This window comes from Danio rerio, chromosome 22, assembly GCF_052040795.2.
Source record: "Danio rerio strain M-AB ecotype USA chromosome 22, GRCz13ab, whole genome shotgun sequence".
NCBI classification, from domain to species: Eukaryota; Metazoa; Chordata; class Actinopteri; order Cypriniformes; family Danionidae; genus Danio; species Danio rerio.
The window spans coordinates 3,087,501-3,099,673 of record NC_141042.1 but is presented as its reverse complement, the minus strand read 5'-3'; the positions used below and the strand labels follow the sequence as shown (position 1 = coordinate 3,099,673).

Genomic DNA, 12,173 nt, shown 5'->3' with positions numbered 1-12,173 from the left:
AGTTTATTTCATGAGTATCTTTGCTCTCTCGTGTTAATTTATGCTTGTGATTTGTTTGTATGTTATGCAGATGCACTCCTCCTGATCAATGAAGAATGAAGAACTCTTCCCAGACAGAGACGTTTAACTCGTATCACAAAACTTATCGCAGAAATACAAAATACTACAATGTCGGTTTTTTCCAGTATCGTCCAGCTCTAATATACATGACTGAGTGATGGTGGCGTGACACACATTTTCAGGAGTGTCCTCTACATTAATCCACAAACTTTTTAATATACAATTAAATTCATTCATTCAGCAACTTCACATGCTGATCTCTTCTTCTCCACTGTTTCATCACGACAGAACCGATGTTGGAATAATAGTATAAAGGCGAGTGTTTCTAATATAAAAGCCTCCACAGCTCGTGTAAATCAGGCTTAAAGAGAGAAAGGTATAAAATAATCACTCAATTGATGACGATTGTAGAAGACAAACGCTGAATCCTGGACATTTCAGGAAATGTAGAAATCAATGCAGGTGCATTTAAGTCCTCAAAAATAGACATGTCCAAGAAAAATATAGACATGTGCTAAACTATTAAATCTGATGTTTGTGAAAACACAATGGAGTTTTCTAGGGAGATGGGAGGTAACGAAGTACAACTGCTTCATTACTGTACTTAAGTAGATTTTTCTGGTATCAGTACTTCATTCATTCATTCATTTTCTTGTCGGCTTAGTCCATTTAGTAATCCGGGGTCGCCACAGCGGAATGAACCGGCAACTTATCCAGCAAGTCTTTACGCAGTGGATGCCCTTCAAGCCGCAACCCATCTCTGAGAAACATCCACACACACACTCATACACTACGGACAATTTAGCCTACCCAACTCACCTGTACCGCATGTCTTTGGACTGTGGGGGAAACCGGAGCACCCGGAGGAAACCCACGCGAAGGCAGGGAGAACATGCAAACTCCACACAGAAACGCCAACTGAGCCGAGGTTCGAACCAGCGAGCTTCTTGCTGTGAGGCGACAGCACTACCTACTGCGCCACTGCTTCGCCCACAGTACTTTACTACACTATTTTTCTGACAACTTTTACTCTTTACACTTTTACACAAATATCTGTACTTTCTGCTCGTTACATTTTTAAACCACAGTCGTTACTTTCGTTTTCATGTGTTTGGTAGTGCGATCTTTATTATTTCATGTCATTGCGCAATTTGAACGCCTGTTTGATGCAATCAATCTATTTGTTGTCATTGTGTGCCTGCGTGCTGCAGTGCGCAGCTCTTTTTCAACCAAGGCTGTCACGCATCGTTGAAAGGCATGTTTATGAAGATTACCATGAGAAAGGCAAGGATGACTCCGCAGATGAGACAGAGGGAGACAGCGAATTAAACATGACTAGCTATGTTTCCATCCAAAAATGCGAATAAACTTTATGCGCAAAACTGGATTATCACATAAAAGTTGTGCGAATGAAGCAGCGTTTCCATCCAACGAGTCAAAGCGAACAAAATCGTCACTTCCTGATTAACTGGCGCCAAATATCAACAGTAAAAACTGCGTTTGCTGCAGTAGGAGAAGCTGCATCAATCTTTTCGAAATTAATGCGCCTCAGAAGACAATGTCAGACGCGGAGCACAGGCGCTCTTGATTCTGGAGGTCACTAATAATATAATAACATTAATACTGAAATGGTAATTGCTTACGTAGCGGAAGGGGCGGAGCTATCGGGCGCACATGTTGAATAACTTTATTTATTTTGAATGGTGAAAGCAAAATTCTCCTACGAGAGTGATTATAGCGCCTCCCGATGGTGAATGCGGTTTTACTCACGGCAGGTATTATTTGATAATTCGGTCGTTTATTTCACTGATTTAGCAACCGTCAAACGTCATCAGAGAAACGGTTTGAATTTCCGCTTAGTAAAAAAACATTAGTGAGCCATTTGGGACGACACTACATACATATACTATCCTGCTGAGTGTGGAAGTGCATAAGTACATAGTGCATAGTGTATAATGTGCCATTTGGGACGCAGCTAAAGTGTTTCCATCGCAGTTTAATAAGGCACATTTTGCTGGATCTGATCACAGGTCAACAAGAGAGACACATTCCAGTTCAAAAACATGCCTTAAAAGCCTTTTGTCCACTTCCGATCATACTGCACAGGCTTTCTCTGGCCTTTCAATCTAATTTCGTGAAGAAAAATGTTTTTTTTTTGGTAAAGTTTTGTACATTTAGTACTAAAGCAGTCAAATACTTTACAAAAACTTTATGCATTGAATTTTATTTCCGATGAGGTCATATATCCTTGTGCAACAGAGGCCAGCTCGGAGCAGGTTGGGGGTGTAGAACCGGCAGGGTCACATTGGTGCCGTGACCTGGATGGGAGTGAGGTTTAGGGGGCTGAGAGTAATGGAGACCAGCTAATGAAGTGCTGTGCAGGTAAACCCCACTCCTCTGACCTCTACAGATGCTTTAGCGACAGACACTAGAGGCCATGATCTTTAGCCTTCTTGTTAGAGCAACCGACTCCCATGCAAAGAGTTGCCGATTTGATCCCAGCTCAAGGTAGGTTGGGTGGTGTAATACATGTGGGCAAACTGTAAATATTTAGGAGTTAGGATGCTCAAACCACTTTAAAAGCCTTAATCTGGGCACATTTGTTTAGTTGTGGGTTTGCTGGGACAGTCTTTATCCTAAATAATGCAACCTGGACCTTTAGATGATCTACTTACTGTGACAGTTTATTGTGTGTAATTGTAGAGAAGACGAATATGTGTAACTCTTCCCACAAGCAGTGCAGTGATACGGTTTCTCTCCAGTGTGAATCCTCAAGTGTGTCTTCAGGTTTTGTGAAAAACTGAATCTCTTGTCACAGTGTGAACACTGGTAAGGTTTCTCTTCACTGTGAATCCTCTCATGTGTCTTCAGGTTTTTAGAAACACTGAATCGCTTGCCGCAGTGTGAACACTTGTAAGGTTTCTCTCCAGTGTGGATCATCAAGTGTGCTTTTAGGACTCCTGAATGACTGAATCTCTTGCTGCAGTGTGAACACTGGTGAGGTTTCTCTCCAGTGTGGAGCTTTAGGTGTGATCTGAGGTTTCGTGAAATACTAAATCTCCAGTCGCAGTGTGGACACTTAAAAGGTTTCTCTCCAGTGTGGATCCTCATGTGATCATTGAGACCGCTTTTGCGGGTGAAACTCTTTCCACACTGAGTGCAGGTCAAACTATTTACTGCTGTTCCTCTCACTGAAATACTATCTTCAGTCTCTGATTGGGGTTTTTCTTGATGTTTCTCCTCATCTTCATTCAGTTCTTCACTCTCCTCCTTCACCGTCACTTCTGAAAGTTAAATTCAAAAGGTTAGTTTTGAACAGTTCTTCTAGGTCTCAAACTCAATTCCTGGAGGGCCGCAGCTCTGCACAGAGTCATGAACACCTTTAGTTATATCAGCTGATTGATCAGGGTTGGAGCAAAACTGCAGAGCTGCAGCCCTGGACACGTGTGGACACTGTAAATGTTTATGAGCATGTGTCAATAAAAGGTTTTGTTGTGCTGATCACTTTCCATTTGCTCTGTCAAAGTGTCAAACTCCAAATTCACTTTAAACTTCTGAATGACTGTGATTAGTGTGCGCGAGTAATTCAAAATACTCCAACTACTACTAAAAGCCGACATCTGGGCTCATTTCTCTTTCTTTGAGGAACATTGTTTTAAAAATATTTCAATAACTTTCTCATGTATTTGTTGGCAAACTGGCAATCCTCGGCTCATCTTTGCTCCTAAAGGACTAGACCTTTCTTGGATGCTGCTTTTGTACACAATCATAATTACAAACACCTGTTGACATCACCTGTTTCCAATCACTTCATTATTTCACCAATTTACCCGATTACAAGGCCTGAACTGCTCCTGTCCCAACTATTTTTTAAATGTGTTGCAGGAAAATAAATGAGGAAAAACACATGAAATAATGTTTGTTGTTTTGTCTGCAATGAAATACAAGTCACAGTAAATTTAGAAGTCACTACTTTCTGTTTTCATTTGCGTTCTCCATACTGTCCCAACTTTTTCTGATTTAGGGTTGTAACTACAACTATAATAATATAGATGAAGCTTTCGCTTTTCATTTGCTCTATCTTTTCAAACTTTGCCATCACATACTATAGTGATGTAGCCGACGGTGTGTGTAACTAAAAATGCTCCAACTACTTTAAACGCCGACATCTGGGCACATTTGTCTAGATTTGAGTCTTTCACTGACACTGAAGGTACAACCGAACCCAAGATCTCCTGAGTCTCTGCTAAGAAGAATAACAGCATCTGCTGTGTCCTTTATTGTTGTTTATGGAGCCGTTCACTTTGTGTCAAAAATAAGTGGAAAGTGCGACTCGCACTACTTCCTCTTTGTTAACTTGCGTTTGCAAAAGATGCAATATGTGAACAGCCTGAATGTCATGAGAGTGACGACAAAACCACATCATACTTATATCATTTAGCATTATAAACATTCTATTAACTCCACAATTATCCCAAATAATGCAACCAGAACCTTTAGATCAGGGTTCACCAAACTTGCTCCTGGAGGGCCGGTGTCCTGCAGATTTTAGCTTCAACCCTAATCAAACACACCTGAACAAGCTAATCAAGGTCTTACTATGTATACTTGAATCATCCAGGCAGGATTGTTGAGGCAAGTTGGAGCTAAACCCTGCAGGGACACCAGCCCTCCAGAACTGAGATTGGTGACCCCTGCTTAAGATGATCTACTTACTGTGAAGGTTTTTCGTGTGTTGTCGCAGAGAAGAAAAATCTCTGTAACTCTTCCCACAAGCAGTGCAGTGATACGGTTTCTCTCCAGTGTGAATCCTCACGTGTGTTTTTAGGACTCCTGAATGACTGAATCTCTTGCTGCAGTATGAACACTGGTAAGGTTTCTCTCCAGTGTGAGTCCTCATGTGTGTTTTCAGGTTTTGCGAACAACTGAATCTCCAGTCGCAGTGTGGACACTTGTAAGGTTTCTCTCCAGTGTGGATCCTCATGTGATCATTAAGACTGCTTTTGCAGCGGAAACTCTTTCCACACTGAGTGCAGGTGAAACTGTTTATAGCTGTTCCTTTCACTGAAATACTATGTTCAGTCTCTGATTGGGTTTTTTCTTGATGTTTCTCTTCATCTTGATTCAGTTCTTCACTCTCCTCCGTCACAGTCGCATCTGAAAATTACATAAATAAGTGCAAGTTGTTAACAGTTCCTCTAGAAAGTCTTGACAGTGCAATCATTACTGTCTAAAACACACGTGTGGACACTGTAAATGTTTATGAGCATGTGTGAATAAAAGGTTTTGTTGTGCTGATCACTTTCCATTTGCTCTGTCTTCCCAAACTCCAAATGTACTTTCAAGAGTTCTCACTTAGATATGCTTAGCATTTACAGCAGATTTGGCATGCTGTGCCGGGAGAGAACCCTGAGCTTGGAGATATTTGAGCCCAGGGCTCCTGCCTGGTCAATAAGCATATCAGGAGATCAGTTCTGTCTCGAGAGCTCCCTCTTTAGAAAAGAGAGGAAAAGGAGGAGATGGGGTGGACGGGGGGATTCTTCCAAAACTAAGATTAAGAGAAAATGATCCATTTATAGTAAGCTAGGATCACTCTGATTGGAGTATTACTGACTACAGATGAGCGGCCAGTAGTGCTCAATCAGATCACGTGCTCCTTTCAAAATTAGTTTGTGAAACTCCACTTAAGGATGTACTCACACTGTGCTATTTAAACCGTGCCCAGGCCCGTTTCCCTGATCGTTTTAGAAGTGTGAGTGCTCTGAATCAAGCTCAGGCGCTGTCCACGTAGCCGGCCCTGGCCCGGTTAAGGTGTACCAGAGCGCGGTTCACTTGGGCTCAGGCTTGGTACACTTGCAGTTAGAGTGAAAGCGCGCCTGAGCCCGAAACAGAAGACAGACGTGACTTTTAAAAGGCCATGAAACTTCTGTGTCAGCAGGATGTTTTCACACCTCTAGTTTGGAAAAGTCAGGAAAGTGGGCGTATCTAGCTCTGTTTAAGTGGGAGTGTCGGGGGAGGGAAAAGAGGAAGGATTTGAATAAAAATGGGAGTTTCCATTTGGGCACGCGCTGATTTTCACAGAGGAAAAACCAACACACAGACTCAGGGGAGAAAGACTGTGACTATTTGATACCGCACGTCGTATAAGAGAAAAAACCTCTGCATTTCTCGGTAACTCAGATGCACTCGGTAGGTCAGAAAGCCGTGTGTGTGCAGACTATCCTGTCACAAAATGCGGTGAAAATTATACACGACAGTCAGCAATAGTTTGCTTGCAGTGTTCACATATTTACACTTCAAGAGCAGCATTTACAGCAGATCCTTCAGCCCATAATATTGTAGTGATATTAACGTAAACTAAGTAACTTGCAAATCATTTTGACTAAGGTCTGTCTTTAAACACTGTAAGAGTACTGCTGACCATACAAACTATAACTTTGCGATTTAAATGAACCAAGAACGGGCGCTGATTGCACACTTACCAAATCTGTAAAGACAGGACAATCAACACATACCGGAGCTGCGTCTTTTTTAAAGAAGACACTGCTCCACACGTGAGTCCAGCTGCGCTCTCATAGAGAGAAAATGAAAACATAACCTTCACTGCAGCACATTATAAAATCAACACTGACGACCCGCATCTCCAAACAATTCTTATTCTTTTCCCACTCCTTTTGGCAACACAACGTTGCATCTCTCTGCCGTCTGAATACTGCTTCAGGTACAGTCTTCGAAGCTATCATGCATATTAATGAAGTTGCAGCACATACATAAGAGCGTGCTGATTGGTTTAAACCAAGTCATACTCATGAATGAATACAACACACTCAGAGACGTAATACGGTCTCCCAGGTACAGACATCCAGTCTACACGCTGGAATACACGCTAAGATCTCACGGCCGTGACGCAGCTTCAAAAATTAGTTTCAAACCGGAAGTACGAATTTGCTTGAAATAATGCAAAAACAATCAATTTTAGTGAGATATATGTGTCCTAATAGTTTTATAGCAGTGTGGGACGCATATACAACTGTCAACAGCTCAAAATATGTGCTTTGGTGTTATGTGACCCTTTAAGGGACTGTTTCATATTAATCATTCTTACTGTTCAATAAACGCAAACTGTCGCAGTTTATTAAAGACGCAAACCCATCACCGCACCACAGCTGCACCTTCAGCAGACCTCCTAATTCCTGCAGCAAGAGGACTTTATGGTTGTTTATGAGCGTCAAAAGTGGCTGATCTGTTTGGCGAAATATTGGACTGCGTGTCTCCGCATATCAAACAACTAAACCGATATAACTAAAGAAATCTCCACTGTGCTGAGCGAAAGCACTCGCTGAACAGCGCATCATCGATAATGTAAGCGTGCCCAGGCCTGAATTTAATGCAAGTGTGGGCCGTTGAAGAAGACGGGAGGGGGGACAAGCGTACTTCAGCCTGGTTTAAGGCAATAGTTTAAGCTATTAACACTGTACATAGTGTCAGTACACCCTTAACTTCTGAATGACTGTGATTAGCGTGCGGGAGTAATTAAAAATGCTCCAACTATTTTAAAACCGACATCTGGGCTTGTCTTGACACCTCATTTGTCTAGTTGTGAGTTTCCAGTGAGAGTATTTATCCTAAATACTGCAACCTGGATCTTTAGATGATCTACTTACTGTGATATTTTTTTGTGTGTAATCGTAGAGAAGCTGAACGTGTGTAACTCTTCCCACAAGCAGTGCAGCGATACGGTTTCTCTCCAGTGTGGCTCCTCATGTGTTTTCTTAAGACTCCTGATTGACTGAAACTCTTGCTGCAGTATGAACACTTGTAAGGTTTCTCTCCAGTGTGAGTCCTCTCATGTGTTTTCAGGCTTTGTGAAAAACTGAATCTCTTGTCGCAGTGTGAACACTGGTAAGGTTTCTCTCCAGTGTGGATCCTCATGTGTTTAATGAAAGTGCTTTTGCAGCTCAAAGTCTTTCCACACTGAGTGCAGGTGAAACGTTTTACAGCTGTTCCTTTCACTGACATTCTTTGTTCAGTCTCTGATTGGGTTTTTTCTTCACTCTTGACATGACGTTTCTCTTTATCTTCATTCAGTTCTTCCCTCTCCTCCTTCACATCTGAAATTAAGCAAATAAGTTCATTTAAGAGGCTTTTTTAAAGTCTGTAAACAGCAGATGGCGCTTTAGCAGGGCTCAACAGTGCGAGAAAAATAGTGAGAGAGGCGAGATCGATGCGTAAGTGATTAAAAATGCTCCACATATTTAAAAAGCCTCATCTGGGCACATTTGTCTGCTTGTGAGTTTGCTGGGACAGTCTTTCACTGACACTGAAGGTACAACAGGCGCATAACCCACGGCGCATGCAACGCGCGTAGCTGTGCATTTATACTTCTGCGCGCTGTCTCTGTTGGTCTGCATTTACACTTCTGAAACGCTAGCTGGCAGTGAGGTGTAAATGTTCCTCTGTTTCGAGTTTCTTTGCTGGTGTTTTGTTTTTCCTGAACACTTCCAAACTCGCTCATTTTGAGGCAGGAACCGGCGGATGTGCAACAACTTTAACTAGAAACGACTAAAAACTCAACTATTTAGTCTCCACTTCACTTCCTAATCTGCAATTGCCTCTCTGAATATCACACCAACTGTACTCAAAAAAAAAAAAAATACTAATACTACTTATACTTCCCTTCTTAGACTTTACAGATCTGAAACTTGCCTATAGCACTTATTCATTGTTGCTCTTAGTTGTGTAAATTGCTTCCTTGTCCTCATTTGTAAGTCGCTTTGGATAAAAGCGTCTGCTAAATGACTAAATGTAAACTATGTGGTAAACACAAAACAAAACTTTCCATCCGGAGCTCCTTCACAGGACTTCACGCTTGTAAACAGGCAACAGTTTAAGCTATTAACATTGTACATAGTGTGAGTACACCCTACACTTCTCAATGACTGTGATTAGCGGCGCGAGTAATTAAAAATGCTCCAACTACTTTATAACCGACATCTGGGCTTGTCTTGACACCTCATTTGTCTAGTTGTGGTTTTGCTGGGACAGTCTTTATCCTAAATACTGCAACCTGGATCTTTAGATGATCTACTTACTGTGATATTTTTTTGTGTGTTGCCGTAGAGCAGATAAACATGTGTAACTCTTCCCACAATCAGTGCAGTGATGCGGTTTCTCTCCGGTGTGGATCCTCATGTGTGTTTTTAGGACTTCTGAATGACCAAATCTCTTGTCGCAGTGTGAACATGTGTAAGGTTTCTCTCCAGTGTGAGTCCTCTCGTGTGCTTTCAGGTTTTGTAAAAAACTGAATCTCTTGTCGCAGTGTGAACACTGGTAAGGTTTCTCTCCAGTGTGGATCCTCATGTGTTTTTTGAGATTGCTTTTGCAGCTCAAAGTCTTTCCACACTGAGTGCAGGTCCAACTATTTACCGCTGTTCCTTTCACTGACATACTTTGTTCAGTCTCTGATTGGGTTTTTTCTTCACTTTTGACCTGATGTTTCTCCTCGTCTTCATTCAGTTCTTCACTCTCCTCCTTCACAACTGAAATTAAGCAAACAAGTTCATTTTAATAGGCTATAGGCTAGTTTAAGTCTGTAAACAGCAGATGGCTCTCTAGCAGAGTTTAACAGTGCAAGATATAGGTGAGGGAGGACAGATCGGTGCGCAAGTTATTAAAAATGCACCACAGAATTTAAAAGCCTCATCTGGGCACATTTAGGTTTACTTCATGTATCTGACTACTTGTATTTAAAGGGCACCTATTTTAACCTTTTCAAGATTTAAGATAAGTGTTCTGCCCTCACTCTGGCGTCTCTCTTGTCAGAGTTAGACAGACAGATAAACTCTTTCCAACACGTGAGATTGTGGGAGAATGCTGCTTTATTCCATGCCACATTGAGTATGTTGAAACAGAGTGAAACTATGTAAAAAGATGTACATAAAATGAGCAATAGTTATCTATGTACATAACAATAATATCTAAGATAGAATATAAACACAAACAGATAATAAACTTACAGATGATAACAGGATGAGTGGATTGTAAGTGTCTTCTTGTAGGGTGTTCTTTTTAAATGAGGCAAATAACTGATTCTAACTGTCAGAAAGTTTCTATGGCAACTACAATTTAAAAGAAGCTAAATGAATAGGCATTAACTTATGGATTCTGAATACTAATATTTTGCTTATTGATCCAGCACAATAAGTCTTTTGTGTCGCCAGAATGTGTCTGTAAAGTTCCAGCCCAAAACGCTCAACAGATTATTTAGTAGACCTTTCAGAGTTTTGGAATTTTGCACTCTGAACACACTGAAGTTGTTTTTGTTGCCTGTGCCTTTAATGCAAATGAGCTAGTTCTCCCCGCCCACTGTTCCCACATGTCAGTGTGTCCCGGCTGCATCAGATAAACAGCACAGTGACAGACATGGAGGCGGCAGATCTCACATAAGATTTATGAGAAATACTACAGTAAGAACTTTCCCAATGATTATTTGATGTATTAGTCATGGAGTTAATTCAAGCCTTTCTGCAATGATGAGTCACACACAATGTCACTACTAAGTCCAAGCACACACACAGACAGATACAGACAGAACGTGTGCGTTTAACAGCAAATGTGACAGGATACACGTTAATATCCACTACTGTGTGGATATCCATGTTAATGTACAAAATAAACCTGACTTAACGTCCACAATTTGGAATTGAAGCGTCTTCTTTTATAATTGTGCTGACTTATGAGGTGGATTTTATACTTTTTAAAGTGTGAAGTTAATCTATATATTCAAATTGTATGTGTATAATCTGCTTGTAGACTTGCATACCATTAAAACAATTAAAGTGTTATGTAGAGTTAGAAAGGGGAAATGGCCTGAGGAAACAACTAAGGGTCATAAAAAAGGTATGAAAAGAGAGTGGTAAAAAAGCCCGAGGTGTCTCAGGAAACAGATGTCAGAGGTGGAATTTGGGGTCAGGGGTTAAACTAGGAGGGATCTTGTGTAATATATAGAGAACAAAGGAAAACAACGGATGTAAAAGGGTATTTAAATAAGGCCAGAACAGGAGTGAGGCAGAATTTTTCAGACAGAGATGCTACTGGGGGTCTCCTAAAAGTTCTCCTTTGTTGTCGACAATAAAGTATATTCTTCTGATATTCATAACCTCCAGACTGAGTTTGATTTAGTAAGAGAAAAACCAAGAAAACCACTACACTTACGGCTGTGGTGATGAATTATAGTGATTTTACTGTTTTTATTACAAACACGCACTGTTTTAAAAACGTGTTAAACTTGTAAAACTTATTCTTGATCATATTTGATGATGACTGATGATCACAGAGAGCTGAACAGATCTTTTAATTCTGATTGCTTTGCGCACCTCCTGTCTTGTTGATATGATTACACATGTTACTATGAGACTTGCTAATTCGCAGCTGTCAATCAATTTGGTGGGTAGGGAATCTGCACTCCTACGTCACGTTGCGGTGGGCCTCAAATCAGGAGGAATTTGGATCCCGTTTTAACATCAGAAAATAAAAAATGTGACTTGTGTTTATATCATCCCAGTATGGCTGTGAACACACTATACCTACACACTAGTGATGCACGGATGCGGGGCATGGCAGTGGACCAGCAAAAAAGCAGAGTGGGCTTTGCAGAATAGATGAGACGCTCAAAATAATAGATGAAGTGCAAGAGTAGCTGTTCAAAGTTTCAGCTACAGGAGTCATCAGAGGAAAATCTGCTATTGTTCTGGGAGAAACAAGATTGTTATTTACGCGACTGCTGCACCTTGCGAGGAGAATCTAGTTTATTCCTACAAAAAGAGGTGCGAGTAAACGCTCATTCAGTGCTGCTGGCTGCATTTTGGAGGCGAGGCGGAATCGTCCGAATCCAGGCACAGTCGATGCTCTTCTGTTTTTGCACAGTGCGATGAAAAAGGCCAGAGTGAACACAACATAGCTGCCGTTTAGGCTGAAGTGGCAGCATTTTTGTTATCTTTTTCTGTGTATCTGTAAAAGCTAAAATGTCTTATTTTTATTTTCTGTATCTATTTGAAAATGAAGTCTAAAGACAAACCTTTGTTTTTATAAATATTAATTTAAAAACTTTCACG

The 12,173-nt window shown here is 41.0% G+C and overlaps 2 protein-coding genes across 4 annotated transcripts in view; both read right to left on the bottom strand.

Moving 5' to 3' along the window:
* Positions 1 to 12,173, bottom strand: part of LOC141380121 (uncharacterized) — a 46,287-nt gene that overhangs the window by 1,125 nt on the left and 32,989 nt on the right.
* LOC147831447 (uncharacterized) overlaps positions 2,269 to 12,173 on the bottom strand; it is an 11,182-nt gene continuing 1,277 nt past the window's right edge. For both annotated transcript variants that reach the window (XM_087303421.1, XM_087303420.1), the window contains exons 3-6: positions 9,153 to 9,599; positions 7,725 to 8,171; positions 4,777 to 5,217; positions 2,269 to 3,344 (exon numbers count right to left, since the gene is read on the bottom strand). In XM_087303421.1, coding sequence (XP_087159547.1) covers positions 2,728 to 3,344; positions 4,777 to 5,217; positions 7,725 to 8,171; positions 9,153 to 9,599 — 1,952 coding nt within the window. In that variant the 3' untranslated portion in view covers positions 2,269 to 2,727. The remainder of the gene's footprint in view (positions 3,345 to 4,776; positions 5,218 to 7,724; positions 8,172 to 9,152; positions 9,600 to 12,173) is intronic.